The 18109-nt window shown below is 51.5% G+C and overlaps 2 protein-coding genes across 2 annotated transcripts in view; one reads left to right on the forward strand and one right to left on the reverse strand.

Moving 5' to 3' along the window:
- LOC117037207 (serotransferrin-like) overlaps window positions 1-2018 on the forward strand; it is a 47776-nt gene extending 45758 nt beyond the window's left edge. The window contains 1 exon segment of the mRNA XM_033133011.1: window positions 1027-2018. Within this exon segment, the coding sequence (XP_032988902.1) occupies window positions 1027-1240 (214 nt within the window). The 3' untranslated portion in view covers window positions 1241-2018.
- An 8107-nt stretch (window positions 2019-10125) lies between these two features.
- Window positions 10126-18109, reverse strand: part of RAB6B (RAB6B, member RAS oncogene family) — a 53234-nt gene continuing 45250 nt past the window's right edge. Inside the window, exons 3-8 of the mRNA XM_033132568.1 lie at window positions 16672-16725; window positions 16362-16467; window positions 15555-15666; window positions 14317-14410; window positions 11182-11248; window positions 10126-10646 (exon numbers count right to left, since the gene is read on the reverse strand). Of these exons, the coding sequence (XP_032988459.1) occupies window positions 10582-10646; window positions 11182-11248; window positions 14317-14410; window positions 15555-15666; window positions 16362-16467; window positions 16672-16725 (498 nt within the window). The 3' untranslated portion in view covers window positions 10126-10581. The remainder of the gene's footprint in view (window positions 10647-11181; window positions 11249-14316; window positions 14411-15554; window positions 15667-16361; window positions 16468-16671; window positions 16726-18109) is intronic.

Here is an 18109-nt window from a genome sequence, read left to right on the forward strand (position 1 = left end):
GAATAACAAGGTTTACTATATCTACATGGCCTTATGGCAAGAGCTGAATACATATAATGTTTGGCTTTCCTCCCTTTTTTTAATTATAAAATATCTTACATATAAATGAATGTATAGACACATATATTGAGTTTGAAGAATAGTAAAATGAATACCCATGAACCTACCACCTTACTTAGGTGCTTCTTCCCAAAAGCTTTTCCCTCTTTCCCTCAGGAGGTAAGTAATATCTTGATTTTGTATTATTTGTTCTATAGAATACTTTTTCCATATGTGTGTATGTCTTTGTAAACAAGGTATTGTTTACATTATTTTTCGTACGGATTCTTTGCTAATTTTCATGCAATGTTACAGCACCAAGAAACGCTTTATTTTGTAAGAAAGCAGATTGGCAGCATGTTGTATGTGTTCCTCTGCTTCTGGACAGTGAAAGGGATGAGAGAAGCAGACGAGCCTTGTTTATGCACTCTTTATTAAGGCCAGCAGGTGGCAGGAGGGTGATTTAAACTGAGATGGTTTTTGTGGTGCAGTACCGATGGCTGGAGAATAGTAGTTGTGCCCAGATTGGAGATGAGAATCGGGAGTTTGTGGATTTCTCACTTCTATATCCAGATAGACTCTAGATACATGTAAATACCCTATCTACCTACCCGTAACTTTCAGAAACTTAAGTTTTTATAATATTTATAGCATATATTTAAAAATACATATTTAGAAGTGGCATCATGCAGATCCTAATGGAAGGGGGTGCTAGGCTGAAAGAAGGTTGGTGTGACCCGTGACCGAGCTGCTGTCAGCTAGCCTTGTAAGGTAGGACCCCATCTCTCTCTTCTGTCCAAGAGCATGATCTGTAAATGTAAAGGAATACTCAGCAGTTGTTACAGCATAAATGATAGTTTTATGATTAAGTATTTAAATGAGTGCTGAAATTCTTAGGAAGGAATTTGATATCCTAAAGCCCTTTAATTGTGATATTCAAATTGTATCTCCTTTTGCTGCCTGACTCATTTTCCTTTTGCCCTACAGCAACACTTTACGAGTCACCCGTTCTGCTGCCCCCAGCACACTGGACAGTTCCAGCCCTGCCCCTGCTCAGCTGGGAAAGAAAGGCAAAGAATTTGAATTCTCACAGTTACCCCTCAAAGTGGAGTTCCTGGAGTGCAGTGCCAAGGGCGGACGAGGGGACACTAGCTCGGCGGACATCCAGGACGTGGAGAAATGGCTGGCTAAAATCGCCTGACGGGCAGCTCCAACACGCAAGACGGGAACGTGTATGTGGTGACTGGCAGTTTTGGAAAAGGTTGTAGCTAGAAACATTTCTTTGTTCTGGAAACAAATTATTGTTAAATCCAACTTGGAATTTTTTTTTTTTTTAAGTTCAGTTCCCCTTGTTTCTTTCAAACTAGGTGCTTTTATTTCATTTGTGTGCCTTCCCTTTGTTAAAGTGGGTGTGACGTCCCTTTAGTGTCTGCTTGCTGTTGGGTCGAGGTCTTTGTGACCCGAACAAGTGGACTCCACATAGAGAAGATATTATCAAAAGAACATGGTTATCATCTGAAAAGTTTTCTTGTCTTGTGCTTTGGTCCCTTTTTCCTGGAAACAAACCTGTCTATGTATGAAACCAGTTGATTTCCAGTTGCCCTTGGGATTCGTAGACAGTCTACCATCTAGTCCTCTGTGACTTCTCAGATGTGTAGGTACAATTACAGTGTCTCGCAACATGTGAAGACGGGGAGAAAACAGCAAGGCTGTGCTGCCAGTGCGTCTGTGCTTCATCAGCTCGGTGACTTGTCCCCACTCCGGCCTCATAGCAGTGAAGTTTCAAAAACATGTCCTGAACCCTGGAGTCATTCCCAGATGATAGGCCTGTACGTGCTGAGTCCCCTCACGCCAGGGGCCTCGTGTGTCCTCATGGTTTCCTCTGACTGGGGAGTATGTGGACATGTAGAGGCTGTTCGGTTTTTCTGGGCATCCGAGGGCTCCGAGCTGTCTTCATGTACTGTTTGCTCAGCTCCTATTTCGTACTCTTAGCTAGAATGCTGTGGAACAAATGCAAAAAGAGAAAAGTTCTCTGTAGATTTGTAAAGTGCATATTCACTGATGGTTAAAAAAAAAAGTCGGCCTTTTCAAAGTGATGTTCTTCGCTGTCTTCTTAAATGTATGGCTTTTTTATGGCTTTTATAAATTATTAATACATTTCTTGGTAAATAAAACAACCTATGTGGCTTAAAGCAATTAAGTAGAATGGTTTCGTGAGTACAAATGGGAGCTTGTCTTAGGATTCAGGCCTAACTCTTACGTTTCCAGGGCCTAAAGATTGCAGTGTACACAGGAACAAACTTCTACCTATACTTCACACACCCAGGGATAAGCCGAACTGAAGCTTAAAAGGAGACGAGGGTGGTTGTGGATAAGTGAGAAGCTAATGCCAGAACAGTGTGGTAAGAGCCGTAACAGGAGAGGTGCAGGGTGCTCTGGGGCGTGCAGCCCGGGCACCTCATCTGGCCTTGACGGCTCGGAGAGTCGAAGAATAAAAGCATGGAGCTGATGACGTCCCATTGAGGACGGTTTCCACGTACACTACAGCCCAGGCCTCTCCCTGCTGTCACCCACTCTAACTCTGAATGAGAACTCCAGCTCCCCTCCGGCCCCCGCGCCCAAACCCTGTGTCATGCACCTGCTGCTGGTGTGTGAAATAAATGCAGGCTGAAACACAGAAGACTTGAGACCTTGACCCTGGCAGAGTTCTTATTCGAAAGCCTTGTTGCTACGAGTGTTCTTACTGTCCTTTGGACTTAGTTCTTGCCCTTTCCTTACCCGCCAAGTAGTAATTCAAGGAAGGGGGTAAGAACAGTGATCCAGAAATCAAAAAGGAATGTGATGAACGTGACGTGTTCACACAACCATAGTAGGTCCTCATGTTAGTAAAAATCAATGGCTTGATACTTCTGTTAAGAGGCATGGGTTCTCAGGCTTTCTTGTGGCTGTTTTTCTGCTTTTGTTTTTTTTCTGGTTAAAGTGTTTTACTTTATTAGGGGAAGGAATACACCAAAAAAATGACTGAAGAAGGGGAGCGGGGTTGAATTTTATTCAAGGCCTAAAGATGATCATCTGAAAAAGGAAAGTTATGTCTCAGATAGTGGTTCTCAGATATTAGCATGCATCAAAATTCTCAGTGATGCTGGTTAAACAGCTGATCTGAGGGCCCCACTCCTGACCACGCAATTTGACAGCAGATGGCCTAGTCTCAGGAGCCGGCATGCTTAACGTGCCCTTTACAGGAACGCGGGGCTCCTGGGAGCAGCTCAGAAGGGACTGGCCTGGGCTGTGCCTTTAGTGTGTTTTGGTCTTTGTGCTTTGGGTCACGAGCCCTGTTTAGTTTTTCTAACAGGGTAAAGCAAGCAGGCAGGTTACCAAGTCCCTCCTGGGCCTCTTGTCCTGCTTCCTACACCTGTGCCAGTCATTTCATCCATGTGGGTTCGGGCAGGGGAAGGTCATGGTGACTAGTCCTTGGGAGCTGGAAAGGGGTTCTGACGGGAGATCAAGTGTGTTCTTTACTCGGGTGGTAGCCTCTTGTGGTCCTGAAGCCATTTAGCCAAAGTAGGCCCGTTTCTTGATGAGATGAGGGGCAAGTGTGGCCAGAGGGAAAAGAGGGGTGTCAGGTCCTGAGGACTGGCAGACTAGGCCTGTGTCCTAGACAAGACGGTCGTGGCTCGAAACACCTCGAGAACAGGATCTGAGCCGCTACATGTGTGCCTGTGCCCTGAGATCCACTCCCAGGACAGCTACCATCTCGTGGGAATGATCATTCCTTGCGCAGGGAGAGGCCCAGGCCACAGTGAGACGCAGCTGCGGTGAGTAAGCCCTGGGCGCTCCACTGGTAAACACTGCCCACTTCTGGAATGGCGTCTTCCACGGGCGTGGCGCACACATACGGACAGGGCTCTAGGCCCTGGCTGCACGGTTCTTTATTCCAGCTCTTCTTTCAAGCCCCTTTCCTGAGGGTTTGCAGCCTTGGTACCTCCGCCAGTTTGCGGGGGTGCTGGTTCCTGATCAACAGCTGCCGTTGGTGGGGAGAACCTGGCGTTTGCCACTGACCTTCCCAGGGCCTCCGTCCCAGCGCCTCCTGGGTCCTGCTGCATGGGAGGCACTGGCCATGGTCCACTGACTAGAAATCACCTCAGCCAGAACAATGTGCTGCTTTTCTTTTTGGAAGGTTTGGGTTTAGCACAGATTTATCGAAGCCACAGGTGGTTGATGCCCATGCTCAGCTGAAGGAAATTCGCAGCAATTAAGATGCTTACCTCCTCTATTTCAGCCCTTCATATACTTTTTAAAAGGTGATTACTACACCTGGCTTTTTGTGCAGGGAAGTGATCCCACTGCCTTTTCAATAATAAAGCCCTACATGTTTGATGACTCAACAAGACCCTTGTATAGTGTTCGTTCATTCAGAAAACGCCAAGTACTATGCCAGGAATACTAAACACAGCACAACTCCTGCTTCTTGAGGCACACGGTCCCATTTGGAGGTGAAAAAAATGGGCCCTTTCAGTGTGGCTCCCCTGCTCTTCCCTCATCAGCATGGTCTCCATCACGACTGCGCTGGACCCCTGAGCACTGCGTGGGCTCCAAGGTGAACCCCCTCAGTGCTGCCCTCACCTTCGCCCTTGCTATCCTTGAGTTCCTGGGCGGCTGTGCCAGCCATACCGCCCCAATAGGGCTGCCACTTCTTCCCAGGGCCTGTGTCTCAGCGCCTCCTGGGGTTCCAGTGTTTCCCTGGGGTCCTGTTAGTGTGGGCACTGGTGTGGTGTTAAGATCATTTTGTTTCAACTGAAATAGGCCTTTAAAGAAATTAGAGGTTAGCACAGGATTATCAAAGCTCCTTTCTCCACGTAGTCACTGGTCGGCAAAACACAGCCGTGGTGATGAGGAAAATGAGCTGGAGGCCCATCCCTTGATCCACGCAGGCCCGTAGGCAGGATATGCACAGCTGTATTCTTCACACTCACCTCTGGGGCGTTCCAATGGTGCCTCCTTCATCTGGCAAGGGAAGGAAGGGGCCGCTGGACAGTGCTGTGTGTAACACCACTCAGATGATTCTCCCTCTGCTGTCTGAAGTCACGGTGCCCCAAATACCGGAATCATGGGACTTGACGGCTCCCCTTAAATTCTTGGAATTTACTCTGGCTTTCATCTGGTCCATACAAACATTTGTGCTCTAGCTCTCAGGCCTCTGCACTCCTCTGCCTCACATTTTACATCTGGCAGGCAGAAAAGTGAGTGGGCTGGGACATCTATTTCCTGTCCCTCCTAATCAGAGATGGCTTCCTTGAGGTGGCAGATTGGGGGGTGTTCCAGAAACTTCAGGACCTTTAAAGGGGAAAGATAATTAGTGAAGTTGAACTGGAAGATGAATGAGACCTGGTGAACTCGGCTTGCTCCGCGGCCCCAGGATACCTAGCGTTCACAGGCCGGGGCAATTCTGTGCCTGGTCATGGCCTTTGTGTCCTCTTTGGATTGGTCCCACAATGCTCCTGGCCTTCAGGGCATCTTTCAGTCTGGAGAGGACTGAGACCTGAAAGGGGGCCTCTCAGAAATGTTCTCTAATGGGTGTGGGGTGAAGTTGGACATGGTACATGGCAGCTTGGTGCCACCGAAAAGGCTGATTATTGTTCACCTCAAATTCTTGCCTTTAAATGGTTTCCCGGAAATCACTAGGAGGAAGCGATCGAGTCCTTGAACCCGCCCGTGACCACCCCCAGCCCTGGCAAATGGAGAGCAGGGATGACAGGAGATCACACCCCGAGTCTCAGTGCTGCCTGGAACTTCCCTTTCCATCAGTTTTTGGGGCAGAATGAAGAGTATGGAAATTAGTGTGTCCTACTTTTGCCCCTTCTGAGTGGGTGGAGAACCCAGGTAAGGAGGAGGAAGCTGCAAAGGGCTTCGGGTACTGGACGTAACACCCAGACATAGGAGGGTCTTCATGGAACATGCACTTGAAGAAATGTTTTTGCACCTCTCCCCGCCCTCGCTCCCATATATATCTGCACCACTTAGAGACATCAGACAGGAAGCTTTGTGTTGAGAATTAGGACAGTTTATTGTTTGATCAACATGCTGAGTCTTCCACATTTTACACAGTTCTATGTAAAGTCAATGTGGCCATTTATGCTTACTGAGCCAGTAAGAGATGGAAATGCCACCCTCTGTGCTCCTCGTGGCCAGTCACTTTATAGGGATGAGTGAGGGAAACTGGGGACAAGTTGACACATATCACGTGATTGGGGCTGCCCTTCGATGTATGGAGGCTTCCCACCAGAAGGAAACATCCAAACCCCACTGTAAGGATAAATCATACCCTGACTGGAGTCACCCACACCAGTCTGGTGTCCGGGGAGTTTACACATTGAGAACCCAAGGCTTTGGAACACCAAAATAGTTCATTTCAAACAAAAATTCAAAGGGTGCCCTGGTCTGTGGGTGCCCACAACAATCAGCGTGGACTTGGGGGCTGGCCCTTCTTTGCCGTGGAGGAGCCTGAAATGTACGTGGATTTTTTTTTTCTTTCTGGCTCAGTCAGACACGCTGGACAGAATGTCATGTCCTAACTAGAGTACAGAGGGTCTGGAGCACCCACACGCAGCAGCCCTTTACGTGCAAGTGCGTGGTCACCTGTATACACACAGGTCGGCGATGGATGAAGATGGAGACATCTTGTTTCCGACCACTTCCAACTTGCTGGCTGACCATAAGCAAGTCACCCTTCTCTGTCTAGGTTTTCCTGGCTTTGAAATAGGAAGGGTTATGAGACCTCTGCCTCACACCGGCGGAGCCAGGTGATACGCCTCACATTCTCGGGGGAGAGGTAGTTTGGAAACTAGTGAGCACACAGCCCTGCTTGGTTGATGCAAACAGACAGGCTTCTGTTTAGCTGCCCCACACGTGGCTCAGACACACCTCCTAGTCCTGCCAGCCTCACCTGCCGTCCGCCATCTGAAGGAATGACGCTGCTCTGCCTGCAGGACACCGAAGCCAGCGGTGCCATTATCGTCACACCTGGTACTTGAGGGCAAGGGCTCCCGGCACCGGCTGGCCTCCAGCAGGATGGAGACATTGCACTCAAGATGTGTCTGCACCTGAGCTACCACCTTTCAATCCTGGTTTCTGTTGCCTGACACTTGACCTAATCTGGCCACGGTTCCTTGGACCTGGGAACAGTACAGAACGTTGGAGGATGCTGACAGCAGTAAAGTGGTGACAGGGACAGTAGGGAAGGTTCTGACCGAAGGACACTTGCTTATAATCACCAAGCATGCTCACCTGGGACTACACAACTGTACTTCTAACACTCAAGATGCTTTCGTCACACTTTCATTCTGGCATGTGTGTGCATTTGTAAATATACTCTCTGCTTTTCCCATCTTACGCTCAATTTTTCAGGTGCCTGTGAAACAGCAGCTTTACTGACAACTTTTCTTTGTCATCCCTCAACAAAAAAAAGGGCCTGAAAAACATGACCATGCTCATCTCCCAGGTCAGGGCTACTCTTTTGGGAGAGGGACTGAACTACTGGCTCAATTGAGATCATTTCCTGAAAGGATTCCTCCACTTGGCCTTGTACTAGCCCAACTGGATTCGGCAAACATGTAACAGTCACTGCGGATGCCGAGGCAACCTCCTGACTACTTCTTCAAGGGAACTTGATCATTTTGTTATTGAACCTTAACTCTCTGGGTCAAGATCCTACCTACAAACAAGACAACAGTGATCGCACCTGCTGACAACGAGAACCAAAGAACCAATGCACTTCTGTGCAACAGATCTGGCTGCCCTAACAGATGCCAGGAAATGAGGGGTGAAAATCGGGCCATGGAATGGCAGGGCGCCACCACGATGGGAGGACAAGATGAGGCCACTGCCTTCGTTCTCAGAGGCGCACGGGGCTGGGGAGAGCCTGGACTCAAAAAGAGAGAATGCTGTGTGTGTGCAAGGAAAGGCAGAACTCACCGAGGCCACATCAAGCCAAACAATATCCACAGCGTCTCTTACTGCTCCTCTTGGCTGTAATGGAAAAAAAGTTCATGGTGCCTTGGATATGTGTACACCTGGGAAGGGAACTGAGTTTCTACTTTTTTTTTTTTTTATAGGAATGTTTTAAGAAAAGCTACTCTTTAGTACCAAGAAAGTGAAAATCCACCGTATACTCATTCATTGAGACCCAGGGCAGATCTCTGCAAATGGGGCTGTCCCAGAGGCCACAAGCAATGGCCCTCACTGCCACCCAGGCGGGATGCTATAACATGGACTCCTATAAATTCTCACGAGGTAAGCACTCTTCCCACAAGCACCACTTGGGGGTGTGTCATGGTGGGGGGCACTGGCCCACGTAGCATGCACACCCGTGCATATAAATGCATAGAGGGAGAAATGGTGCACTATTCCCGTGGGCTAATTTTGCCTGTAGTGTAACACAGCTATGTAATTATTTTATTGATGGCAAGACAATCACAAGTTTTTTTTGACAATATTAAGTACTTCTTATTTCAACACGTTGCAGTACTTTTGAATTTCCAAAACTAATCACAATGCAAGCTCCGACTTTAGAGCAGGAAAAACGAGAATATACGCTGAGCACGTACGTGTACCTCTGTAAGAATGTGTGTGTGTGGCAGGTGTATACACAAGTCTATCTCTATATATAAGTATGTACACACATATAAAAACTAAACACATGACATCGGAATTACGTTCGTACATTGGTCTTTGCCTTTTGGAAGGGGAGCTCCGTGGGAATCCTGTTTCCTCTCTTCTTCACCTGAAGATAAATTTCTCTTTAAAGATCAGCTCTTACATACAGCCTCCTTAGCTGAAAGTGTGTCACAGGCCCACTGGACACATATCAGCGAGTCCTGCCAGGTTTCGCTGCCATTTTGGATTCGTTTCTGAGAAGTTCCAGAATTCACTGCAATAAGTTTTTGAGCGCTGCTTTGTGGAGGACTTCACCCCCGCTCCCACACCCCAGACGGTCATTTAGCTCACCTGTGACAGGCCCAACAGCAGCCTGGAAGAATTAACGCCAGCTTGGAGGGCAGGTTTTACTGTTTTTGGCCAGAGTCGCTGCTGTCTGCTGCCTGGCTCTGCGCAGGCTCAGGGTCGGTGAGTGGGTGTATTTGGAGCACGGGCCCACTGGCTTACAGCCCTTCGTGAGAAGAGAGCTCTCTTCACAGCTTTTACAGGTCCTCAGACTTAGCCCTTCTCAGAAACGAGTCAAAAATGGCAAGGATGGCTGTCTCTGGGCCAACCTTCTGGAGACCCTACCTCACCCTTACCTTCAGGCAACCAGAATGCTGCTACAATATCCCCAAAGGGATGTGCACAAAGATTTCAACTACACTGTGCCAGTGGGGCAAAAATACATCAAGAAGTCAGCTTTTCCAGAACAGCACTCAGCAGTGTTAGCAGCCGAGGATGTGAGAGCATGCATCTTCAGGGGGTGTTCTGCAAACAGCCCTCCCTCCCCCAATCACAAGTGCGCTGACACTGTGTGATACAGGCTCCAGCTTCCCTGACGTCCAAGGAGGAAGGTTTCAGGGGCACACGCTGAGTTTATTTTTGTCCTTTCCTTAGATTCATCCCAAATATGTGTGCTGAACACTGGGCGGGTTGGTTAAAACATTTTCAGAGGTACACATGGTGCCCCAAGTCTATAAGCAACACATCGACACTGCCCACGGCTGCCAACAGCACCCCATCCTTCCTTCCAATGACCTCTTGCTCTGCCAATCACTGGACGGACTACAGAGAATACAAGGCTGCCCGTGGCAAGTGCCCTCACCCCCTCAAGGCTTTTCAGGGAGCGGAAGGGGGCGGCAGGAGTAGTTCCAGTGGGACCTGCTGTTGGGCTCCCTGCCGTCCACAAGGCCGCAATTTCAGCTTGGGGCCATGGCTGATGTCCCACTCTGGCCACGGAAGGCCAGAGTCACAGCTGCCTCTTCAGAGGCTGTTTTGTTCAATCAGTGTTTGATTTCACCAGGTAGGGCCTGTTTGGTGGGGCCTGGTTGGTCTGGGCCAGATGGCCCAGGATTAAAGCCTAATTAAGTTGCCCAGTTAATGTTTTTGTTTATTGGGCTGGGGGTGGGAGGAGGGCAGAGGTGATGGACAGTTCAAAGAGGACAGGAAGGAGGCGGTGTGTGGAAAAGGTTCTCTGTAAGTTTACAAATATACAAAAACAAAAAAGGACATCTTTCAAATAAAAATGGCTACATTTTTATCTGGCAAAAAGTTGTATACACATGATTTAAATTTTTTTAAATTTTTAACAGTTTTTGGCAATCTTAATAAAGTACAATATATTACAACCAAACCAAAAAATAGTTGTTTAAGTAACAGCTGTTAGGAGTGACGTGATCCCTGATGCCCAGCCTCCCTCCCCACCCCACCCTACTCCTAGAGACAGAGAGAAAAGAAAAATCCTCCCATCTTGATAAGCTCATTTCCCACCCCCCTTTAGGAAGCTAACCAATAGGAAGCAACACAACAAGCGAGTAGTGTCAGAGGAAGCCGGCAGGGCAGGCTGCATTAGCAGGAGCAGCCGCCCTCGCTGGCTGGAGGTTCCTGGGGTTTGTCCAGCTTGATGTCAATCACTGTAGGGGGCTGGGCTAAGGAAGACAACTCTCAGAGAAGCTGCCACCCTGGATCACGCCCCTGTGCACCCGTCAGCTGCCATGCGCAGTCCCTCTGTCCCTTTGCAAACACCCAGGGACTTGGCTCTTTGGCCTGGGGAGGAAGGATGAGGGTCACCAGCTCCCACCCCTCCTCTTCTTCCCTGGCCCTCCCACACCCCCTTGGACCCATGAGACACAAACTGACATTCGCTGTAAAGAAGGGCAGCGTTACTATTTCTCACTCCCTGCACCACATCGTCACCGTATGTCCCTCTGGTAGCCCCACACTGTGTGGGAAGGAGCAGCTTACATGGTTCCAGCTGGACAGGCCATCAAGACCTTGCAGTTCAGCTTCTTTCCTGTCCAGAGTTCCCCACACCATACCTATTAGTCAGGAAGGCCACGCTGGAGAGGCCAGTGTCCATCCACTGTTTTAAAATACTAAGTGAATAACTAGACGGATAAATGGCTTCTCCAGTGCATTTTTCACTCACTCATCAAAAGAAAAGGATACTCCCTTCTTTGCTTTTCTCCTGGACATTCTCCATTCCAGGCAGAGCTGATGCCACACGTCGGAAGAGCTGGAGAAAGGGGGAGATGCAGCATGAGCCTCTGCCCCGTTTTTCCCATCCTGCTCCTGCTGTCTCTCGCCTCCGTCGGCTTCTTGTTCTGACCTTGGCCTTTACTGTCCTGTCTGGCCCACTGACGATATCCTGGAGGGCAGGGGCTGCGCTAACTTCTCTCCCTCACCCCCAGCGCCTCTCACAGCATTGGGACTCGCAGGCGTCTTACCCAGCAGGTCACAGGAGCTGAGCATGGGCCATGGTGATCACAAGTGACCTACCCCAGTGCAGAAAATGATCTAGACCTCCAGAGACAAGCCCTTAGGCGGGCTTCTGCCCCACTGCCCACGTAGGTACCAGGTGTAGGGAACCGACTTTCCAACTGCCCTTGACTCAAATGACCCTCTCCTCAGGGGACAGTCCTCCAAGTCTGTGGGCACTGAGGCTGCTGGGCACTGGGCGTCGGCCACAGTCACAGCAGAGAGACTTCTCTGAGAGAATTGATGGAGGAGTGTGAACATGATGTGGGTTTGTTTAGGTGTGGATGTGAGCGTGACGTGTATACTACGTGTAGAGCTATGTGGGGGGAGGAGTCTCACCCAGAGCCCAGCCGCCTCAGAGCACCGAGGCTGGGTGAGGGACCTACGGGAGCACCCAGGGCCAAAGGCAGTGAGGGTCCGAGTGGGCAAGTGCTGGTGGGCCCGGCAGGGTGTGGGGTGCAGTGGGCAGGCTGCAGAGGGGGCTCCGGAGTGGGGCAGTGTCACACGGGGTCTCTGGTCCCGCTCCCCACAGAAGAACGCAGGGATATGGTGAGGCCAGAAAGGAACACGCACGGAGCCATAGGTAGGGGAGTCATACCACTATAGTCTCGCTGGCGGCTGGGTTGGAGACACAGGAAGCAGGAGCCACATGATCTGCAACCCGCCGTCCGCTTCTCTGTCAACCAACTCCTTGCTAACTGCAACCCACACTTGTTAGCTCAGCCACCATCCTCTGCTAGCATAGCCATGGCAGTTATATTAGTGTCCAATGGCTCACTGGTTACAGCTGACGGCCAACTAGCCACAGCTGATGGCCATCCAATCACAGTTGATGGCCATTTACTACCCGAGTGAGCACCTTTCCACATGAGGGCAAGAGCCTGGAAACTGCACTCCTGGCTCTGTCCCCACAGGCAGGCAGAAGCGGGCTGGGTGCAGAGGACCCGGGCCAACCCTGAGCTTTCCTTCGTGGCCTTGCCCCAGGCAGCCCTGCTCTACCTGTCTGTCAAAATCGTCACAGCTTCTGCCAACGGCCAAACTGCCAGTTAGAAGGCAGCTCTTGGGGTCACATGTGGGTCTCTGAAAGCAGATATGATCATATTTAGAGTCCAGGAGGCTGCAGTGCATGGAGACTCCTCTGATCCACACAGGGTTTCAACTGGCCCCATTTAACTGCTGCTCAGACCATCACCTGGTTTCCAGAGCACTTTAGGAAGGGAGGCATCAGTTTCTCCCTGACCCTGACCCCCGGCACTGAGGCTACTAGCTCTCCGCTTTCCAGCGCCTTCCTGCCCCTGCCCCCAAAGACTCTCCATCAGGGTCTAAAGGAGCAGCAGCCCAGTGTCTCCTGCATGCCTCCGGGGACGGGGACGGGTCGCTCCCTCCGCCTGCAGACTGCACAGCAGCCCCAGCCTTACACCGAAGGAGGCTGGGAAGGGGATGGGAGTGAACAGAGCCATGTTGCTGGGGTGGGAGGCTGAGTCCTGAGAGCTTTGGGGCCCCCACTCTGTCTCTTCCCATGCCTCTGCCACCTTCCCCACCACCACTGGCCCTGTCCGCGTGGGGTGAATCATCACTGCATCCAGGCCAACTGCTGCACGGGCAGCTTGTCTAGTGTTCCCGGGCACCGCTGGGGGAGGGGGTGTTACCCTGCGCAGAAGTGACGCCCCAGTCAAGACATGCTCCTCACTCAGGGTCCCCTCCCCGCCCCATGGGGACCCCTCCTGTCCTCGCACCTTTGCTTATGCTCTTCCCTTTGTCTGCAACTCCCTCCCTTGTCACCTCTCCAAGTCCTCTCCTGGGAGGCAGGGGCTCCTACCCTTTTGTGAAACACAGACCCCCTCTGGCAGTCTGGTGACATCTATGGACTACTTCTAAGTATGTGACATCAGTTACACAGGAGCATAAAGAAAACCATTTAGTATTGAAAATATACTTCTAAAGTCTTTAAAGATACAAACTGGTGATGTAGTAGCATTTGTGTTTCCCCATGAACTTGTTAAGTAGCAAGAGCTGGCAGTGTGTCTAATAACCGCTGTGATACTGATGTAGTGACACCTGTCAAGTTCAAGATACTGCAACACGGCAAGGTGATAAGAACACAGCTGCGATCTTTATGTGATAAAGCCACAGGCGCGGCTGCTGGTACGGAGTCTTGTCGTCTACATTCATCGCTGAAGGTAACACTAAAAAGCAGTTAGATGTTACTGAAGATAAAGCTGTGGGTTTTCCAGCCCAAGTCCACTGACCTGCTGAATTCCATCCATGGACTCCTTGGGGGTCTGTGGACCCGGGAGACGCCCCCTGCTCTGAGGCTCGGCCCTAAGCCTGCCCCTCTATCGCTCCTCTGACATGTTGGGTGCGCCAGGCCTCTCCCCTCTGAGCACCAGTGTACCACGGGTAGGCTCCTTTCTCCAAGCCTGCCTGGCCCTCCACCTGAGCACCTGCTGAGCACAAGGCATGACCCCTGCACCCCCATCCCCAGTCACGCAAGATGCTACAGAAACAAGGCTTCTCTCAGCCACCTGGAAGTTAGTGGCTGGACACGCAGGGAATGCTACAGGGGCCACGCGGTGTGGCGGCCCGTGGTGATTATTCTCCAGACACCCCTTGAAGGCCAGTTCCTCCCCCCTCACATGCGTTACCAGCCCTGGAGGTAAGCTTGCTCCCCGTTAGGTAGGTTTATGGGGGCTCTGGTTGGCTGCCCCAACCCAGTCACTAGCCCGTTGGGCAAGGTAGGGCCGAGCCCATGGCTGACCGTGGTGGAAGCCACACGTGGGCCCCGTGGCCAAGCTGGGCCGGGGATCAGCACCAGGTGCCTCCTACCTGCTTCACGTTGTAGCCGGTCTTTGCGCTGGTCTCAATGAACATGACGCTCAGTTCTTTGGCGCGCTGCTCCCCCTCCTCGATGGTTATCTGCCTGAAGACGAACGGAGGTGGGAAATCAGTTCAGTAGAGGAGCAGCCCTTGGTAGACGAGGAGGGAGCAGCCTGATATGAGGGGGACCGCCCAGCAGGGCAGCGGAGCCAACCCAGCCCCTCAGTCAGCCCTGAGGACAGGCTCTGATCTCAGGGCTCCCTCCAGCATGAAGGGTCCCAGGGCACAGCAGGACACCAGCCCCTTCCCTACTCCTTCCATACTATTTCCCAGTGAGGGAGCAGGCCCTAAGCCTACGGCAGGTGGGTGGGGCTGTCTTATACCCGCCTTTCCCAATAGTCACCACTGCCAGAGCCTAGGTTTATAAGGTGCTTTGAGCCACACGCCGCCTCTCTGAGGGGTAACCTCAGTCCCATTTTCCCAATGAGGACACTGAGGTTAAAAGTGACTGCCCCAAGGACACAGAGCTACTTAGTGAAGGCTGGGCTTTAAGCCCCATGTTCTTCACTTCAAGGACAGGATTCTAATAAAGCAGGCCCTAATTCAGATTGTTCCTTAAATGGCCGGAGTACATTTCAGGAAGCCCACAGTCCATGACCTGTTGCTTTATTTGACCAAGTTGGGTCCCCTGAGATGAGCAGACAAACGTATGTCCATAGCACCTAAGCGACCCCTGCGCCCTGGAGCAGCCTCTTCCGAGAAAGCATCACACCTCGACAGCAACGGACCAGGAAATTCTGAGGTTAATCCCTGGGGACCAGGACCTTCACACCCACAGCCACACCAGCAAGGACATTTCATGGGAGCAGAGATACAAAGTGCAAGCAGAAGACGGCGGGAACCCTAGGGACTGCTGTGTCTGCAGCTGTGCCGCGGCCATGGCCAGGCCCCAGGCCATGCACTGCTGGGCCGAGCCAGACGCACAGGGCTCCATACAGACCACACACAAAGGACTGCCCCTGCCCTGCCCCTGCCGGCAGTGCAAGGTGGGGTTTCAGAGATGAGACACCCATGGGCAGGGGTCTACCAGGGCCTTTCAAAGCCTCTAGTACCCGCAGGGACCTTTTCCAAATGCCTGGGGATGGGTCAGACAGGGTGCTTAGGACCCACGCGTCCCAGAACTCCTTGCCCAGGAGGAGCTGCAGAGGCATGGAGGGGGGGCCCGGCCTGCCAGCGCCAGCACCTACCTCTTGTCAGCCAGGTCTGTCTTGTTGCCCACCAGCATGATGATGACATCGCTGCCTCTCTCCGTCCTGACGTCATCAATCCACTTAGAGGTCTGCTGGAAGGAGTTGAGGTCTGCAGGTGGAAAGTGGGGATAAAACTGGGAGTGAGATCCAGCTCCTGGCAGGAGACGATAAAGGAGGGTCCGGGTGTGAGACCAGGAGCAGGAGGGCAGGCGCACAGGCCACACAGACTAGTACGTCTGGGCCTTCCACAGAAGGTACACATGTGTGTGTGGAGCTGCTGTCCTGGGGCCCTGGAGAGCCCCTTGCATTGCTGAACCACCATCTGGGGAGAGAATTCACCCCGTCTGGAAGGTGACTGTGTCATGATTTGCTGTGTGGCTTTAAGGGCCCACCTGAGAGTTAGACCTGACTTTGGAAGCTCAGAGCAGAGTGACAAATGGGCACACTGGACTTGGCTGAGCTTGGAAACAGTGGAGGGGGGCCACAGCATCCCCTAGGGGAGGAGGGCCCTACAGAGCAGACTCTCACCAAGGGGAGCTCAAGGGGGCTCAGGAAAGGCCAGAGGGGTTTCTGCAAAGAACTCTCGGGTCTACAAGTAAGAGGAGGGGAGAGGCAGCCTGAGGAGCAGACAAAAGCCAGGGGAGGCAAGGCTGTTTCAGGGCAGCTGCCTTCCTGCATTCAGACACAAGCATACACGTGTGTGCACACATGCACAAACACGCACACACGGTGCACACAAACACCAGGGCTGCAGCCTGCCCAGGGCTCCCCGCAGGCCCTAGAGCCCCCATGACGCACACTCACTTGTGATATCGTACACCACCACGGCCACCGTGGAGTCCCGGATGTAGCTGGGGATCAGGCTGCGGAACCTCTCCTGGCCCGCTGTGTCCCAGAGCTGCAGTCGCACCTGTTGCAGGGAGGGCAAGGGGGTCAGCAGGGGCAGTGGGGTCCTCATGGTGGGGGTGGGAGCTGGGGGAGGTCCTGGCTCTGTGATGCCGGCACTGCCAGCTCTGGGGCAGGCATGAGGTCTCAGTGGTGCCCAGCTAAGTTTCCAGGTGATAAGCTCAAAGGAGCCTTTTCTGTCTCCCCAGTTCTAAAGTCAGGGACTCACCGTACGATCCTCTAAGTACATGGTTTTTGACAAGAAGTCAATGCCGATGGTTGCCTGTTAGAGAAAAGTACAGAAAGGTCAAAGCTGCAAAGTCTCAGGTGAAGGGGCAAACACTCAATGATCCAGGCAATGACAGCCAGCAAAAGGGGGGGGGTACTGATGCCAAACCCAGGGTGGCTCCTGCTCTGCTGTCCCTGCCCACCCCCACACACACTGAACAGTGAGTTTTTAGGGAGTGATACAAAAGTGCTTTAGGAAGCGAATGAGAGAGCCTGGTGAGAAGGCTCCCCCAGGAACCAGGCCACTGGAATGCGAATCTCCTGCCCCCCTCACTTAGGGCCTGGAGCAGCAGGAGCTGGGTGGTCTCCCTGCTTGGCCCCTCCCGCCTCCATCCTGCACATCCTCCCCCCTCAGCCCTGAACTCCAGCACCAGGTGGGTAGGGGCGGAGCAGGAAGCACAGCAGCTGGGGTTGTGTGGGGGCAGAGAGCAGCTGGCTTTCCTCAGGGCTGCAAAACACCCAGAGCAGCATCCCACTGGGAAACCTCAGGGGCTCTTTTCTACCCAAACCAACACATTGGGAGCCAGTGGTCCCTAGCATCCCTATGCGGTGCCTGTGCACCCTCTGTTGTGGCAGAGGCAGCTGTGTGGGGGTGGGATGGAGCAGGGGGTATAGTTGGCCTTGTGGCCAGATGGCCAGGACCTACCGCTCACTTGCTGTGTGGCCTTGGGCAGATCACCCAACCTCTCTGGGTGTTATATGCACCCAATGTCTGTGACAGGAGCTAAGATACTGTCAGTATGAAATGGAGTCATTGCTATGCAATTAAAAATAATGAAGACGCAGGCACAGCCAATGTCCAGGGTTCTGGTTAAGAACAGTGCGGTACATCCACGTAATAAGAATCCTTGGCAGTCGTTAAAAATCATGTTCTTGAAAAAATATTTAACGGTTTGGGGGAATGGTCATCAAGTGAAAAAAAACACAGGTTATAAAACATCATGTATAGTGTGATCCCAATTTGATTAATTGAAGTAGAGATATAAGTAGTTTTCCTATTTTCTTAGACACTGAAGAGCAGGGAACACGCTGAAGCCTTAACAGTGCCAGTGTCTGGGTGATTTTTTTTGCTTTCTTCGTTGTACGTTTCTCTTTTTTCTGTATTTCCTACAATGAACATATAATAGTTCTAGAAGCAGAAATAAAGTATTTTGAAACAAAAATAACCTTTAAAAATAAGCTTAACTGCATGGAAGACTGTGCTGTTAACTTCTGACTACAAAAACCACAACCAAGGGAAGCCCAAGGAACGAAAACCCCATGTCTGCAGGCCCTGGGCTGACTGCACGCACATTCACAGCCAGGCTCATTCCACAAAGGAGGTGAAGTGGCTGCATCCTCCTGGAAGCTTGCTTTAATGCAAAGATACCAAGTGTCAA

The sequence above is a fragment of the Rhinolophus ferrumequinum genome, chromosome 17 (assembly GCF_004115265.2).
Source record: "Rhinolophus ferrumequinum isolate MPI-CBG mRhiFer1 chromosome 17, mRhiFer1_v1.p, whole genome shotgun sequence".
Taxonomy (NCBI): domain Eukaryota; kingdom Metazoa; phylum Chordata; class Mammalia; order Chiroptera; family Rhinolophidae; genus Rhinolophus; species Rhinolophus ferrumequinum.